Consider the following 18,524-nt stretch of genomic DNA (forward strand, 5'->3'; position numbering starts at 1 on the left):
GTCACCTTATCCCGATGGGACTAAGGGCTGACATTCGCCTCACGATCGGTCGCCTTTCAGTCCAAACAGGACGCTCCGTACCGGCCAACTCTCTCCGTTACATTCATGAATGGGTGGAGAAAAAGAGCATTTGTGTCTTGTTTTCTTTTTACAGGGGCGGCTGTGAGGGGGGGGCGACAGCTGTGGGGCGGGGGCAGCGTGCACGTGCGGTTGCCACTCCACGTGCACGACCCCGCTCCCGCTTCTTGGCGGCAAGAGTTTAGAACTCGGGCCTCGCTCCAGAGGTGACGGCTCGGATGTGAGCGGGACGCGACAGGAATGCCGGGAGGGGGAAAACAACGAGGCGCACGGGAGGGAGAGAGAGCGGCCTCTTATAGGGACCAGAGGGGGTCACGTCCGCGAGAGTTTGAGGGGACAGAGGGACCGTCCGCACGGTCCCGAACTGGACCAGCACCATGCGCAACAACGGCTGATGCCACACAAAGTCCTCTCGCAAGCCTACCTTTCAACATAGGCCCGCCTTAAAGGTAAGTCCACCTTAAGAAGAACTTTTGCGGTGTTTTTTGTGGTACCTGTAAAGAATTTTGAGGGGATCTCTCCCTAAATAATATAATATAAATAAAATGTTTGGGAAAAATGTTATGAAATATTTTTACCCAATTTGACTAAATTGCTTTATTGGTCATTTATTCCTCATAATATGTTATTGGGGTGGCGTGGCTCAAGTGGTAGAGTGGTCATCTCGCAAGACCAAAGGGTTGTGGGTTCGATCCCAGGCCATTGTGACCGTGTTGAACAAGATACTGTACACCCAGTTACCCCTGACGCTGAGTCATCAGTATGTAAATGAGTAGTCAAAATGTAAAGCGCTTTGAGGGCCTTGTAAGGTGGGAAAGCGCTACATAAAATAAGTATCATTTATTGTTATTAATACAAAAAAATGCATTTGTGTATTCAAATCAATTTTTCTCAAACATCTCAAAATATATTTAACTGATCGCTTACTACTCATTAGAAGCAGTGATAATAATTACATGTTAAATGTTTATATTCTTTGTTTATTATTATTATTAATAATAAAAATGAATAAATGAATGAAAAATTTATTCGCTTCATTGAGAAATTAAAAATTCAACATGGTCAAAAAACAAAAATAATTTAAGTATTGATATATGTATTGATAATGATAGTTAATCAAAAATTAATATATGTATATTTACTGTATCAAGTCATGTAGTATTTCAAAAGCTGTGATTGTGATTTAGTATTTTTTTAAATTACTATCAGTTAACATTTAAATGTAATATATTGCAATACTTCAAAACCCATGATAATGATATTGTTATTATAAAAAAACCACTTTATTTACTAAACTTACTGGAATCACCACTAGATAAATGTTTATTTATTTTTTCTTTTTCTATTATTTTCTCTTCAAATTTCAGTTGATTCAACATTTTTAATTTGATCGTGTGTTTCTAATTTTACTTTCAAATCAATCAAATGTCTAAAAACAGTTTGATATGCAAAATTTGACCTTAAATTAAGTATAATAGTTAAATAAATAATATTTTTATAATTAGGAATATATATTTAAATAATGTTTATTCTTTGCTATTTACTTTTGTTTTCATAAAGTGTTGTCAGTGAGATGTCACTGTAAATTCGAGTTCCCATAATGTACTTCTCCACAATATGGTGAGTTCAGGGAGCATCGGGACAATTTTCTCTGCTTGCGATTTTGCGATGTCATCGACTTTTTAATGCGACAAAATGTCACATGAGGCATTTGAGTGAATTTACTGAAATGCGCTCATACAATTGAAATGACTGAATGAATTATTTCTCTCTCACACACTACAAAATATATCTCACACATTACAGATGGCTCTCACACATTGTATACTGAAATACTGTCACACGCCATACTGAAATTCTCTCATTTATTGAGCTGAAATTCTTATTTCATATACTGAAACACTCTCACACATGCTACAGAAATGTTTTGTTTGCTAACATACTACTGAAATCTCTCACACATCATACTGAACTCCTCTCATATCTGTTCTCACACATACTGCAATGCTCTTATATATATATATATATATATATAATTTCCTGGAACACACAACTACAATTTTTAAAAAGTTGTCTCACATTCTACAACTGAAATCACAATTACTGAATTGCTCTCAAAAATCCTGAAATGCTCTCACACGCTCAACTGAAACACTCTTATGATTACTTACTGTAATGCTCTAAAAAATACTAAAATGCTCTCATTTAATGGACTGAATGCTCTCATACCCACAATATTGATCTTTTTCCTCTCATACTACTAAAGCGCGCTCACATATACGCAGAATTTTTTTCTCACGCATACAGTACACTACTGAAACAAACTCATACATAACTAAAGCGCTGTCACACACCCTACGGAAACATTTTCACACATACCACTGAAACACACACACACATGTAACTAAAACTAAATCTGACACAGGCTACTGAAATGCTCTCATACTTGCCACTCAATATTTTCTCTCACGCACTAATGAAACTCTTACATACATACTCTCACATATCATTATGTAAAAACACAATTTTTTCCTCACACTACTAAAATGATCTCTTACTACAGATTTTTTCCCTAACACTTCTAACTAAAACACTTTCACACATACCACTGAAACCCACACACAGTGCAAGTAAAACACTCTCCCACACATAACTGACACACTCAAACAACTGAAATGCTCTCCCACACACAACTCAAACACTCTCACGCCAACTTCTGAAATGCTTTCACACGTGCTACTGATTATTTTCTCTCTCACACTAATGAAACTCACACAAAACACAACTTGAACACTCTCACACATTATAGTGAACCACACGTGTTGCTGTAGCGCAGCTGGCCGATGGAGGTCGGTCACTCCTCCTTGCAGAATACTAACGAGGGCCTTTTGTCGCGCAACTCTCGTTTTCTTTATACACACGCACGAATGCGCGTGCGCGCATGCTCACACACATACAAGTTTGCTTTCAGTCTCACAAACACAAAATCACAAGTTTGCCTACACTCTCACATGCACACACACACACAAGTTCACGTGTAATTGCCTGCCCACACGTACACACACACATATGCACACACATGCACGCACGCACGCGCACACACAGGGACGCTTTTTGTCAATGGCGTCTTTTGTGTCTTTCATGTGTGAGCCAAACAAAGCATTCCTGTGAGGATGGAGGAGAGGAGACACAAGAAGGAAAGGAGGGAGAGAGGAAAAGAGGAGAAAAAAGGGAGTGAGAGAAAGCGATGGATGCGAAGGGAGGGAGCGAAGGAGGGAGGAAATGTCACTTTTGTCCTCCGGTGGGGCCGAAAAGGAAAAAAGTTTGGATTGGGGCGTCGGACGAGCGGCATCGCCAAGCGGGCAAGTGCGGCGAGTGGCGTCGTTGCCATGGCGATGGAATCCATCCTGCCCGAGAGGTCGCTCCCAATATGATTGGACGCGTGTGCGTGTGCGGACTCTTGAATAGTGTCATTGTGAGTGTGAAGCTTTTCAGGGTCTTGGCCCCCCAAAAAGGTGATGTAATGAAAGACGGTTATGTCATCAGTTGCCGGGCGGCCTTCGAGAGGCCAAAGCTGCTTTTTTTTTCTCCCTTGTCCATTCACACAACTAATGTAATGTCTGTCCATTCACACAATAACACAACTAGTTGATAAATTGGTCTGCCCGTTCACACAATAACACAACTCATGTAAACACGTTTGTCCGTTCACATACAGTCCCTTCCAAATGTATTGGAACAGCAAGGTCAATTCCTTTGTTTTTGTTGTATGCGCAAGACATTTGGGTTTCAGATCAAAATATGAGGCAAATGTGGAGAATTCTAGCTTTTATTTCATGGTATTTACATCTAGATGTGTGAAAAAAAACTCCGTTTAATATCTGGTGATGGAACCCACACTTGCAATAGCTGCATCAAGCTTGCGACCCATTGACTTGACCAGACTGGTGCATTCTTCATTTGAATTTTTTTTTCCAGGCCTTTACTGAAGCCTCTTTCAGTTCTTGTTTGTTTCTGGGGGCTTCTCCCGTCAGTCTCCTCTTCTGGAGGTAAAACGCATGCTCTATTGAGTTAAGGTCCACTGATTAACTTGGCCAGTCTAAGCTCTTCCACTTTTTTCCCCCTGAGGAACTCCGCTGTTGCGTTTTCAGTGTGTGCTTTGGATCATTGTTTTTCATTACTTATTGTATGATGAAGAATGGTCTCAAGTAATTTAAGCCTGGTACACCCGTAGGGATTTTTCAAATCTTAAAATATATTTTTTTAATCTTTGTCAGAACCCACACATAAAGATTATTTTCCACCACTGGTCAAGAATCCAGTCCTCCGAGGGAAAGCTCTCGCATGATCACACGTGCCTTCACCACTGATCTGAATATGACTGGATAGCCGCTAGACCGTCATATTGCTCCTCCCAAGAAACGTTTCTCGGCGTATGATCCTATACATTTACAGTATCGAAATTGGAGAACATTTGAGACAGTACTTAATAATAAGAAACAGCTTGATTTTTGGTTGTTTTAAATTTGTTAAACATAAACAAGAGGACTTCAGACAGAGGACTTGCCTTAAAATACATGTATAAATTATATGCCTAATGATGTTTACAGGGGGAAACTTGCATATTTTTTAAATTAAAGAATTATAACTGTAATTCAACAAAAGATGCATCTGCCAAATCTAACATTGGCGTCTAAGAAACTGAGCGATAAAAGAAATGCAGCACATACCGTCACTTGTTAATTTATTATTATTATGATTATTTTACTTGTTAAAAAATAGCGACCACCCCGCCAGAAACCCCCCACCCCAGCCCTTAACCCACTACCAACTGCCTATGAGCTGCATATGTCTAATATGTACGTATACCATATAGTTTATACAGCAGTCTGCTCGCCAGGTGGGAGGAGCAAGATGGCCGCCCTGTGGCTTCAACGGCTCGCACGGGTGTGTATTGGGCTATCGGCTATCCAGTCATATGTTCAGATCAGTGGAGTTCGCCAACACGAAGGCGACCAGGCACTTCAGGGTATGCGCCCGATGATTGCCGAATGTTTCCGAAGAGGGGACGGGAGCAGTACGAAGTGTTCATGTCTGCAAGGAAGTACTTGTTGTAACCACTTTTCATAAAATGGATGAACTTCAGATAGGTGATATTAATTAGTTTTATGTACGGCGCTGCTCGTTCGTCGTGTCAGAGAGCTTCCGTTCATGTTACAGTCAGTCACCAACCTCGACCCCCCCCAAGATTTTCTTCGTAAATATTCAACATGTTCATTATTTAAGATTGTCGGCCCCGACTGGTTTTTGACCCAATTATCAGGACAAATCCACTCTTAACACAGCTCACACATAAAGACAATCCTATAAGACACGAGATTGTCGGGCGTTTGACGTCCATTGGGACGAAAACAGCCCGATTGTCTTGATGTGTGTACCCAGGCTTTGGATGGCAGACAGACAAAATGGTTTTGTAGACTTCGGAATTCTTTCTGCTGCTACCATCATGAGTTACGTCATCAATAAAGACGAGAGAAGCAGCCATGTCAAGACCCGCCACCGTGCTTCACAGATGAGCTTGTATGTTTTGGATTCGCCATACTTCGGCCTTTCCATGACTTTGGTAGAGGTTCAGCTTGGTCTCATCAGTCCATATTTTTTTTTGTTCCAAAACCTCCGTGGCTCATTTCTATACATCGTTGCAAAATTGCAATCCTTGACTGTTGTTGTCTTGGGTGTTTCTTTACAGCTCTCACCGTGTCTGTTCGATGTCTGTTGCTTAGTACACCTTCATTGTATTGGCTACGCCCGACGCTGATTGATTTCCCCTTTTCAAAATGGTTTGCTTTTCTCCCATTTCTCTGGTCTTCACATTTGCGTAACAGCAAATGTAGTTTTCACACGTCAACCCCAAAGCAGAAAACAAGCAGTATCTAATGTTGAAGCAATTAAGCTATAAAGCAACACCCTGAGCAACTCGGGGCACCAATCAGTCACATGTCCCAATACTTTTGCTCATTGAAAAGTGTGTGTCTTCCAACAAAAGGTTCTCTGTCCTGAGTACCATGAAAAAAAAAGCTAGAATTGTAAAACTTTGTCTTATATTCATCTTTTTTTTACAAGAAAACCCAAATGCAACAAAAACAAAGGTTTTGACCTTGTTGTTCCAAAACTTTTGCAGTCTGATGTTTTTCTATTCGGATAATGAGTGATGAGCGGTGGAGAGGAAGTATCCGCGCAGATTTGGCACTTTTCCTATCAAACGCTTCCAGTGGTCTCTAGTTTCCAGTCAGAGACCGCTCTTTGTGCCCTGAATGGCGAGACCCATCAGACAAGAACCTTCAGTGTTTTGGTCCTTGGCGATTCACTGCATTTGTCTTTTAACGCACCGCAGCTTCTCTTTCTCTTCTTTCCTCGCCATCTCCTCTTTTTGTCCGTCATCCCCTCCCTGCCGGGATCGGCGACCGCTCGGACGCAACTTAGTGTGTCTAATGGCTGCCAGTACAGTCGAGCGTTTGTCCGCCTCTGCGTGGGGAAGCTATGCTTGGCAACGTTAGCATAAAGCCATAAAACTAACAGCTCCAGCAAAAACGGACAACTTTGTGATGTCATCATGTTTCCTGAATCGATTGAGAGTTTGTTTTGTTGTTTTTTTGGGCAGGCATGTCCATCTTAAATAGACCCACAAAAAAAGTCTGAAGTCACGCCTGAAAAGACAGGAAGTCCACCATATCGGTTGGAAGCGGCCATTTTAGGGTCATTTTGGCCATTTCTAAGGATTCTTCAAAGACAAAGTTGATCTACCTGGTTTCACTTATCTTCCTAAAATATGGCAGGCATGTCTATCAGGAGTAGACCCACAAAAAAGTTTCAAGAAGCTAAAAGACAGGAAATATGACATTTTGGTTTCAAGCGGACGTTTCATAGTCATTTTTGCCCTTTCCATGGGTTCCATCAAAGACAAACTTGACCGACCCATTTCTTTTAGCTTCATGAAATTTGGCAGGCATGTCTGTCATGATTAAACCCACAAAAAAAGTTTCAAGAACCCATGCTGTAAAATTCACAGGAAGGCTGCGATGGTAGTTTAATTCTTTAAAGGTCTCATATTATTCAACTTTTCCACATGCTAAAATAGTTCTCAAATGTGTAAAAGACATACGGAAACAAATGTCTGTGACATACGTTTGTCAAAATTGACTTCAATATTTTTGCTGTCCCTAAATCATCCAAAAAACGCTCTGTTCGAAACAGCCAGTTTTAGGGGCGTGTCACTTTTATGTAAATAGACGAACGAGGCCACGCCTAGGCCTGACCCTTCTCTCTAAAAGGCGCTGTGATTTTAGCTCTGGTAGCCACGTGCTAATGTTGTGAATGGAAACGATGCGGCCATGGCGAGCAGAAGCAGTGCGGTACAACCATACCAATTTGAGCCAAACAGAAATGTCTTTTACACATTTGAGAACGATAGGTGCTAGCTAGCTAGCACCCATGGTGCTTGTTTACCTTTTAGCTGGCTCTTGAGCTAGCTCCCATGGTGCTTGTTTACCTTTTATGGAGCTAGCTAGCTAGCATCAGGGGCTAAAGCCAAACTGTGACAGGGTTTTTACTTCCTGGTCACACAACGTTGGGAGTCCCAACTTGGGACCGATCCATTATGTTTAATTGAGTTGCAAATCCAGCTCTGAACAGGCTTTTGCTAACAAAACAGTCCTTCGAGGAAATGCTGTTGGTACACGTCCTTCAAAAATTAAATGAATCCACTGTTATCTCAAAGACTCGGACGAAGGAAGCAACCACTTCTTCCATTGTTCTCCATGGAGCGTTTGCGAGCTTCTCCAATTTCTAACTTATACCAGAGGTGGTGCCACCAACCCGAGGGGGCGGGGTCGAGTGCACTTCCACGTCACTAAGTCACGGAAGCACACATTTTAGAAAAAGAGAAGAAAGCTAACAAAGTCGTGGGTGGACTTTTTTCATACCTGGTTGGATCGTAGACATGCCGGGGATGCGTTTTATTGATAGAAAACCCCACTAAAGTGCATTTTTATACTATGGGACCTTTCACATGATATTTTTGTCTAATATCTGTGGTTGAACTTTGGGGACATTCAGACAAACTCTCTTGGAGGAGTTTTTCATATGACGGGTGAGGCTAAAATGGCCGCTGTTAAATTACATGTTGCAAAGTGAGACTGGCTTTGGGGGTCAAATTAAAAAAATCAAATTGTGAGATAAGTTATAACATTTGTTTTGTTATTCATCAAATGGCATGTTCCACTTACCGCAATGTCAAAAACACAAATTGGTGGCAGGTTTAAATTTGGTGGCAGTCCTGGAAACAAAATGAGAGATTACCTGTCTCATATAATAGGGAGGAATTTATTTATTTATTTAAAAAGAGCAAATATTTAAATCCACAGCTGCTGAGCACGCGTATGCAATCGACTGTATACAAACGTTTCAAGGAAGCCTCGATGAGACTTGCTGAGTTGTCGTCTTCTTCCCCAGATGACGTCCGCCACTCCGCCTTCCTCCCGTAGCTCCTCCCCCCAGAAAGTGTGCCACTCTCAGACGCAGACGGACGTCTTGAAACCCCTGCTGGGCGGCGGCCTCTCCAACACCGGCGGCACGCTGCGGAAGCGGCGGCGAGTGCTGTCCAAAGATGGCCGCAGCAACATCCGCATCGAGCACGTCAGCGGGCGCGGGTCTCTGTACATGCGAGACCTGTGGACCACCTTTGTGGACATGCAGTGGCGCTACAAATTCTTCCTGTTCACCGCCACCTTTGCCGGGACCTGGTTCCTGTTTGGGGTGCTGTGGTACTTGCTGGCACTGGTGCATGGCGACCTGCTCGGTAAGAGACAAAATGGGGAGATTTCATAACCTTACCTGCAAGACGGATTGTCGGGGAATAGTGAGTTCACAACCCCCAGAGAATCCATCTTGTACCGAGCCAGTGGTTCGGATCAATCACAAAGCAATTCATTGAATAAACGCTTCAATTAATTCTGCTCTCACAGAATTACTCAAGAACAATGAGAGGCGCTTTTTGCATTTATAACTGCGGCGTATATATTTGTGTTTTTTTTTTTTTTAACCTATGATATTTTCATCCATTACTGTGATTGGTCAAAGAGTTTGGTAGGCTTGTAACAAGTTGCCACATTGCCCAATCAGCTTGAAGTATTGTACAGAATGTCCCGCCTGTCCCGAGCAGATCACATTGGAGCAGGACCAGATTGATATTGTGGAAAACTCCTTCGAGTGATTCACATGAACAATCTGGCTCTTGCCAGGTTAGAGATTTCACACGGGATATCTAAAACTATACAGAAAAAGAAGAAGAAAAAAAAGAAGAAGAAAAAGAAAAATCAAAAATATAATGACGATGAATAATAAAATCATTAATAAATGATTTTAAAAAAAAGATTGCATGATATATATATATATAGTTTATGATAAAGTTGACAAATAAAGTAGATTTTTATTTTTTATTTATGAAAATAGTCTTGATTTTTGCAGGAAAAAAACCTCATAATCTTGTAGAACTGTATAAAAAAAGGCCCAAGAATAAAGCCAATGTTTCCCCAAGACACAGTAATATTTAAGGGGATTTTTTAAAAATTTTGTACTTGTATTTTGTAGTCACATTTATCATGAGAAAAAAAACTTGCTTTTATGAGAATTTAATCAGAAAAAAAAATGCCGTTCCCGAAGATCACTTTTTTTTCAAGTAACTTCACAACATTCAGAAAAATAATGCAATTTTTTTTTCTTGAATTCTTTTAGTCACATTTTCCATGGTAAAACTCATATTAGAAATAAGTTTAGGCCTGTATAAAAAATAGTAATCTTCTGAAGATAGTCATATTCTTTCATTAAAAAAAGTCCAAGTAAAAATCTGTATGTAAAAGTCATAATAAATAATGAAAAAATAATTTAGTGCCATCTAGTGGTGAACTAATAGAATGTAATGACCTAAGTGTGAAGCGCGGGCATTTTGCAGCACTCGCACTACGGCGCCTCAGACAGACCAAATTTCGTTAGCCTACCACCATTGACAACGTTCACAAAGTTCTTCTTCATTGACAACGGCCTATGTAACATAATGATCGATTATTAGACTTACAGTTATATCAAAAAATGTACATTGATGAGATAAGACATTTTCTGTTTGCATATTATTGAACTTAATAGTGTTTTCTACAAATGAATGAACATTGAAAAATTGAAAACTTCTACATTGTCTCGGAAGTCCCTTTATTATAATTTTTTTTTTGGAGAGAGAACATCATAATAAACGGAGAAGAAAAAGGGCTTTACAGTATGACAAGAATCCAATTGTGGTTGCAGAGTTCGAGCCGCCGTCCAACCACACGCCGTGCGTGTTGCAGATGCAGACGCTGACGGGCGCCTTCCTCTTCTCGCTGGAGTCGCAGACCACCATCGGCTACGGTTTCCGCTGCATCACCGAGGAGTGCCCCGTCGCCATCGTCCTGCTCATCATCCAGCTGCTCATCACCACGCTCATGGAGATCTTCATCACTGGAACCTTCCTGGCAAAGGTGAAGTGAAGGCTTTGCTATTTTGCTTCAGACCGACTGTGTGAGCAGTGGCGTGCAAAGTGTGTGTGTGTGTGTGTGTGTGTGTGTGTGTGTGTGTGTGTGTGTGTGTGTGTGTGTGTGTGTGTGTGTGTGTGTGTGTGTGTGTGTGTGTGTGTGTGTGTGTGTGTGTGTGTGTGTGTGTGTGAGGGGGAAGAGGGGGAAGAGGGGGTGGGGGCTGGCTGTGGAACATCCGCCGTCGAAGAAAAGGTTAAATAGGCAGTAACAGTACGCCTGTGTATCAACAGTGGACGCATTCATTTTTGTCATAAGGGTATGACTTTTCCCCCGCAATAATACGTTTTTCTAAAAGAATATAACTTTATTCTTAAGAAATTATGACTTTAAAAAATGACTTTCACTAAAAATAATTGAGATTGCAAAAAAAGAAAGAAAGAATTTTCTTCTAAAAGAAAAAAAAAAGACGGACAAAATTGCTACTTAAGTGAGACCTTTTCTCAAAATATACAAATGGCAACCCAAAAAATACAGAAAAAGAAATGATAACTAAAAAATTTGAATCTCTTGAAGTTACATTCAAAGCAAAAACACCCTTTTCTCCCAAATATCTCTAGAAATTATGTTTTAACTGGGGTGGGAAAAAAATCAAACTTTTCTCCCCCCCAAAACTCACAATATTGCGTCATTAAAAAAAAAGTTTCGGAATTGGATGACTTTTTTTTCAAAAGGTACAAACTCGCCCCACTGACTTTTTATATTTAAGACTGTGATTCTATTTTCATACTGTTAAAACATTTAGTTCTAAAAATCCGATTCACATAAAAAAAAAAAATCCAAGTTTTTTTTATTTTTAGACTTTTTCAATAATCAATAATCCCTGCGGTGAAACTGTCAAAAATCACCGCATTTTGATTCACTTTGGGTACCGTATGAGAACAAAATGCAAATTTGACGTTGTAATTGTTATGCAGTGGTAAAAGTGCTATCTATGACATCTGCTAGCCAGAGGCTGAGCTGCACTGTATTTGTTTACGGAGTTGCAAGAATGTTGTCTGAATGTTGCGCACCGTATGAAAAAAAATGTAGACTTTAGTCAAAATCCGGCGGTGTCGTCCGTCAGGTGTCCCGTCCGAAGAAGCGAGGCGAGACGGTGAAGTTCAGTCAGCAAGCCGTGGTGTCAACGCAGGAGGGACGCCCGTGCCTCATGATCAGGGTGGCCAACATGCGGAAGAGCCTCCTGCTCGGCTGTCAGGCGAGTACCCACAAGGATGGTCTTCTTTTTGCAACACTCAATCAAAAAAGATTGATTATAAAGCACTTTTCAACAAAAGTATATATATATATATATATATATATATATATATATATATATATATATATATATATATATATATATATATATATATATATATATATATATATATTAGGGGTGTTAGGAAAAATCGCGCAATTCTCGAATCGATGCGATATGCGCCCGAATGGATTTTTAAACATAAATTTTTTAATGGGAATATTCAACAAAACGTCTTACTTAGGGTTAGGATTCATACATTAAGCATGGAAGAATGTTATATTAATGGAACATAATGGAACACTAAGCCTTAATATTTTATTTCAGTGCAGACTGCAACCTGAATTTTCAGATAAATACATTTTTATACAAATCTTACTGTGTACATGTACACTGATTAGTATTTTCTAAATCTGAGTAAAAAAAAAAAATCGCAATAATCATTTTATAGATTTGTATCGGGATTAATCTGTATTGAATCGAATCGTGACCTATGAATCGTGATACGAATGGAATCGCCAGGTACTAGGCAATTCACACCCCTAATATATATATAGCTTTTCTATGTTTTTTCTATTTAATATGTTGTCTGTCTTCTCTTTCGGCAAAGTGCAACGTCAAAAGTTTGTCGTCTTAGAAAAGTGTAACCGAAGTAGTTTTGTTTTTAGGAAAGTGTAACATACATGAGTAGTTTCTCTTTCTTTTTCTTTTCTTTTTTTTAGAAAAGTACAGCATAAAAAGTTTGTCTTCTTTTTAATCAAGTGTAATATTAGTCTCTCTTTTTTCAGGGAAGTATTATTAGTTTGTCTTTTAAAGGAAAGTACAAAATCAGGAAAGTGCAATATTGGCAGTTTGTGTATTTTGTATAGTGTATGAGTTTCTTTTTTTTTTTTTGCAAAGTGTAAAATAAATACAATAAATAACAATAATAATAATGAAACAAAGTGTCATTTGAGCAAGTCTGTGAATGAAGTTGTCTTTGGCTGATATCAAGTGTAGTGCTGTTTGGTATCAGTCCAGGATGTGGGTGGAGTCGTTGGTATGGTGTGGCTGTCTGATGACTATAACCGTTCCCCTTTTTATTGTGTTTAACATTGCTGGTTTCATTTTTTTAAAGAAGTGCAATATTAGTAGTTCTCTCTCTCTCTCTCCCTCTGTTCAGTAGTTTGCTTTTCTCTGGAAATAAAAACAGCAAAATGTGTCTTACGTTGACAATTAAGCCGTTTTCGCTGATTTAAGGAAGTGAAACATCAACAGTTTGTCTTATTTTTAAGAAGATGCAACATTGCCAGTTTGAAGCATTTTGTCTTTTTAGGGTTAGGGTTATTTAGGAAAAGTGCTACATTACAGTTGTTCTCCATAGGTTTGGCACATTGTTTTGAAACTGAGATGACATTTTCAAAATACCGTGGACAAATCCCCAAATCGCCTCCCAATTGGTGCCAACTGATCCTTATTGCTTTTATCAAATTGCCAATGTCTTAGTACATGTCTCAGGGGATCTGTGTGTACATTTAGCCTACCGTTAGCACAATGTGCCCACATTTAGCACATTTTCCAAATGAGTAGATCTTGCTGATCGAGCTGAATTAGTTGTTTTTCAGTCGAATGGCGGTCCTCTCCAAAACATGTCAGCTGGATTTCAGTGTATAAGTCATAATATGCATGGAAGGGTTACTTTTAAAATGTATTCCGTTACAGTTACAAGTTACTTGCTTGGTAACGTAATCCAAGTACCATAATATTAAAGTAATGTAACTTGATTGCTTTGGATTACTTTTGGATTACCTCAATTCCAATACCAAGTGTGCTCATGAAGACAACATAAAAATAAATACCACCACATTATATATGTCTAGACAGCGCTGTTCATGTTGTACCCGATTTGGCCACTTAGGGGCAGTGTGGTTCCATGTGGTCTGATACACTGTTAAGTTGTAGCCACATTAGAGAGTAGAAGAAAAAAAGTCATGATCAAGTTATTCCAATAAAAGTTATTTTTTTGCAGCGCGGAGCCGTTCTTTTGAGTGATAAAAGTGCCGCGAGTAGCGCACTCGTTAGCATTAGCGAGTCAGACTGGAGTAGATCATTATGATTACTTGACCATCTATACATTGAAGCAAAAATCAATCAAGCAAATCATTTTGAATCAAAAATCTTTCTCAACCGAAAATCGATTCTGAATCGAATCGCACACCCAAAAATTGGAATCGAATCGTGAGACATTCAAAGATTCCCACCCCTAATGGATGGATGGATGGATAGATAGATAGATGGATTTCCCCCACACGCATGCACACACTACACTAAGAAAGTACACCAGTCGTTTGTTATCTTTCTACTCAAAAATAAAAACATCAATAGTTTGTCTTTTCGAGTTAAATGCAACATGAAGTTTGTCTTCACCCTGAATAGTTTGTCTTCTTTGTGTCCAGGTGACGGGTAAACTGCTGCAGTCGTCTCTGACCAAGGAGGGCGAGACGGTTCGCCTGGACCAGAGGAACGTGGCCTTCCAGGTGGACACGTCCAGCGACAGTCCTTTCCTCATCCTGCCGCTCACTTTCTACCACGTCATCGACGACGACAGCCCCCTCAGGGCCTGGGCGGCCAAGGGTGCGTCCCGCCTGCTTCCTCTCTGACACGAGAATAACTTACAATACACAAAACAAAATGCAACTTTTAGTACTTTTATGGGCATCAAGCACAACTGTAAATACATTTCCCCCTTAAAAGTTGGTGATATTTCGGCATTATTATAATGAAGAAATATAACGGTTACCATTAAAAAAAAAAACACACAAAAATATGACTTTCTAAAATAAAAATGTGAGTCATCTGACTCACAAATGAAAATTTGTGTCAGACAACTCGCATTATTTTGTGATGTATATATTTATATTTGTTAAACTTATGGTAATAAATTATTTATTAAGGGGGAACTGTTTGATTTCTTTTGTTAAAAAAGTATCATATTTTTAAGGCATTCTTTGTGTGTGTGTGTGGGGGGGGGGATCATTTTTTGAATTAAAAAAGTCAGAATATCACAAAAATACATTTGTATTATTTTTTTTATTTGAGGAAAAATCAAATTTTTGAAAGAAAGTCATAGTCTACATTAGTAATGGTAGTTTTATTTTTATTCTGAGAAATGTGTTTTCTTCATTTCATTTTTAAAAAAAGTACCTCAAGTTTTTTTTTTTTAAACAAAAATGATTCATATTAAAAAATGGCAGTTGCATTTTTATTTCAGTAATATATTTAAGAGTATTAAAAAAAATCCTACGCAAGTAAAGTATTTTAGGGGACGCATTAATTTCTTTTGTTTAAACATTTTTGACTCAGGAGATTGATTTAGGGGGGAACAAGTTTCTTGAAAACAAAATTCAAAAAATTTAAGTGAACTTTTATTTGAAGAAAAATCTAATTTTAATGAGAAAAGAAGTAATATGAGTCTTTTTTTATTTATTTATAATTCTGCTCCCATTTTTCCATTAAAGGTAGAAAGCTAAAGAAAAATTATATATATATATATATATATATATATATATATATATATATATATATATATATTTTTTTTTTTTTTAAGTTGTTTTCTCAAGCGATTTAATGGAAAAAGTTGCATTTCTTTGCTACTGTTTTTTTAATAGAAAAAAGTCTGTAATGAAAAGTACATGAGTCTTTTCCATCCAGGCGGCGGCTGGACTGATCCGGAATTGGCCGACTTTGAGCTGCTGGTCATCCTGAGCGCGACAGTGGAGCCCACGTCGGCCACCTGCCAGGTTCGCACCTCCTACCTGCCCGACGAGATCCTGTGGGGCTACGAGTTCCCGCCCGTGGTCTCTCTGTCGCCGTCTGGCAAATATGTGGCCGACTTCACCTTTTTCGACAAGGTGGCCAAGAGCAAGGCGGCGCCCGTCTTCAAGCCGTCGGGTGGCCAGCGACACAGCTGCCAGAGCAACGGCGGCGGGAAACTCGCCGATGGGTCCGACCCGGAGAAGACCCGCTTGGAGCGAAGCTACCGGGAGGAGCGAGGTCGCGTCAGCGTTCGCATCAGCAACGTGTGAGCTGATATGGGACTTGCGTCTGGGCCGGGGTGCCGTCTGCCTGGCAAAACCTGAGCGGAAACTCAGGAAAATCAAATAGCTCTGAAAGATGGACTGGCAAGAGGTGGCTGACTGTAACAAATGTATATCGCCCCCGTAGCTGTGCCAATACTTTAATCTAAAAGGCACATTTTCACATCCTGGAGGTTTCCCAATACTTCTTTCCAAACTCCACATTTTCACTTCCCTCAAGTGTCCCAATATTTTTGGCCAAACTCCACATTTTCACTTCCCTCAAGTGTCCCAATATTTTTGGCCAAACTCCACATTTTCACTCCCTTAAGTGTCCCAATATTTATTTTTTCACTCCATGAATTATGCCATTTTTCTCCCCAAACTTCCTATTTTCACTTCTTGTACAGCGCCCCCTGTTGCTTTGGTATGCACTTTTTTCTTTTTTTTAAGTTACATTCGATTAGCCAGTGTTGCCATTGGTGCCTTTCCACAAGTGTCTTTCTTCAAGCTTCTGATTGACTGAAATGGCCTTTGAGTGCCTCCTGTCGGGGTGACTTTTACTGAGCAATTCCTTTTAATCTGGACAGAGAAGGAATATTAGGGCCACGCGGAAAAAATAAAGTACTACGAGAACAAAAACTTGTGATACTGCCAGAATAAAGTAATTTTTGGAGGTTAAATAAATAGTGATTTTATTTCGTTTCAATAAAGTTTCTTTTAAGAAAACTGATTTTTTTTTTTATGGGTACAAAGATAAATGAGTATTTTGGGGGTAAAAAGTAGTAATCATGAGAGTAAAATATTTTTTGTTTAAAAAGTCAGAATTTGTAAAAATAAATAAAATAAAAATGTCACATTTAAAAGTCATAATTTGACAAGAATAAAATTCTCTATTTTTGTTTTTTAAAATCAAGATATAAAAAAGTCTACTCAAAAAATCACATTTCATTTCAGGAGAACAGCAAGTGGCACAATGGCCGCCCCTGAGATGGATAAAAATGGGTGAATTATGCTGATACATTCATTTCCCACAAACACAATATTAATTAGAATGTCGTGTTTAGACTAGTGGGGGCACATTTAACATGTTACTGTAAAGAAAATTATGTAGGTTGACTTTCCGTTTAAGTACCAGTAGCTAGTATTGGCATCTTTCATAATTCTCGATCGACCTGATACTGATACTTTGTATCGGTACTCACCATCCTATTTAGGATTTTAGAGTTGTCTTTTAATATTTGCTTTCATTAAAAAGGGATAAAACTAAATATAAATAAATAAATATATACAAATCCTACACAAATGCAACTTTTGCCTTTAAAAAAATGTATAAAATATGCCTTGTTTAAAAAGGGATAAAACTGAATATAAATAAATAAAAATCCTACACAAATGCAACTTTTGTCTTTAAATTTTTTAATAAAAAGTGCCTTGTTTAAAAAGGGATAAAACTAAATCTAAATAAATAAATAAAAATCCTCCACAAATGCAATTTTTGTCTTTTCTAAAATGAATCCTTCGAAAATATGACTTCCTTAAAAAAAAAAAGTACTCTGACCTTATTCTTGTAAGACTGCCAACTTTATTTGATTCTTATGAAATTGTATTTTGTTTTCTCTGTGGCCTTAACACTCCTTTCTATTTTTGTATCCCAAAGTGGGCACATTTGTTTTTATTTTTAAATATTTGTGTATGTGTGTACATACTTCACATCATAAAAACATAGTCATATGTTAGTGAATACACCATAACACGAGCTAACGTATCATGTGCTGTTTCCATGAGACAAGAGTGCGTGTGTGTGGTTATCAGTAAATGAGGCGGCGGCTTTCTGCAAATATTGACCACATTTGAGCGACTCAAAGTCTGCACCCACATGCAACTTCCCCCCCGCCAACTGTCACTGGTTTCCTGTGTGTTGTACAGTGTACGTGTGTTTTCAGTATCCAGTGTTAAAGTGTTCAGTTTGTGTTGCACATGTAAAATATAGGGCGAAAAATGTACGCACTTTTGGGGACTGTGTGCCAATGACTATGTAAACAATGTGTTGTTACCTTACACTCACTGGCCACATTAGCTTGGTCGAAATTGCCTTGGTGCTGTCCCTTCTAAATTTTTCTTTTGTTTTTGAAAATTCAGCCCAAGAAGCCAGTTTCCCCAAGCAACATAACATTTAATAGCAACGACGATCATGAGTAGACCAAGAAAAAAGTCACTGACTCAGAAATAAAAACAAACACTACTGACATTTTGTTTTGAGTCCAAACCCTGCTGATGTGTACTGTAAATACTGTAAGTCCCACCTTAACCCGCTAGGCTGCTAATTTCAATACTGGTCTAAATGACATTTTGAAATACCAGTATAAGCAAATGTGAATAAAACGTTTACCCAGCTGCCTCATTTTTGTCATGCACAGTGGCGGTTTCAGATGTACATTGCTAAAATGCCAAGTTTTTTTTTAGTTTTTGTCATTGTTTGTTGAGTAGAAGAGCATGGTGACAAAATTTGATGAGAAATTTTGAAAAATCAAA

The 18,524-nt window shown here is 38.9% G+C and overlaps 1 protein-coding gene across 1 annotated transcript; it reads left to right on the forward strand.

Moving 5' to 3' along the window:
• The first annotated feature begins 233 nt into the window (after positions 1–233).
• On the forward strand, positions 234–18,393 carry LOC147181033 (ATP-sensitive inward rectifier potassium channel 10-like). The gene is made up of 6 exons (XM_086077168.1): positions 234–527; positions 8,590–8,935; positions 10,435–10,646; positions 11,764–11,895; positions 14,370–14,547; positions 15,625–18,393. The coding sequence occupies exons 2-6, from the start codon at positions 8,590–8,592 to the stop codon at positions 15,996–15,998; spliced, it is 1,242 nt and encodes a 413-aa protein (XP_085933294.1). The 5' UTR covers positions 234–527; the 3' UTR covers positions 15,999–18,393.
• Positions 18,394–18,524: the final 131 nt, after the last annotated feature.

Source organism: Leptonotus elevatus, chromosome 1 (genome assembly GCF_054856555.1).
Source record: "Leptonotus elevatus isolate MCC_2025b chromosome 1, RoL_Lele_1.0, whole genome shotgun sequence".
In the NCBI taxonomy this organism is placed as follows: domain Eukaryota; kingdom Metazoa; phylum Chordata; class Actinopteri; order Syngnathiformes; family Syngnathidae; genus Leptonotus; species Leptonotus elevatus.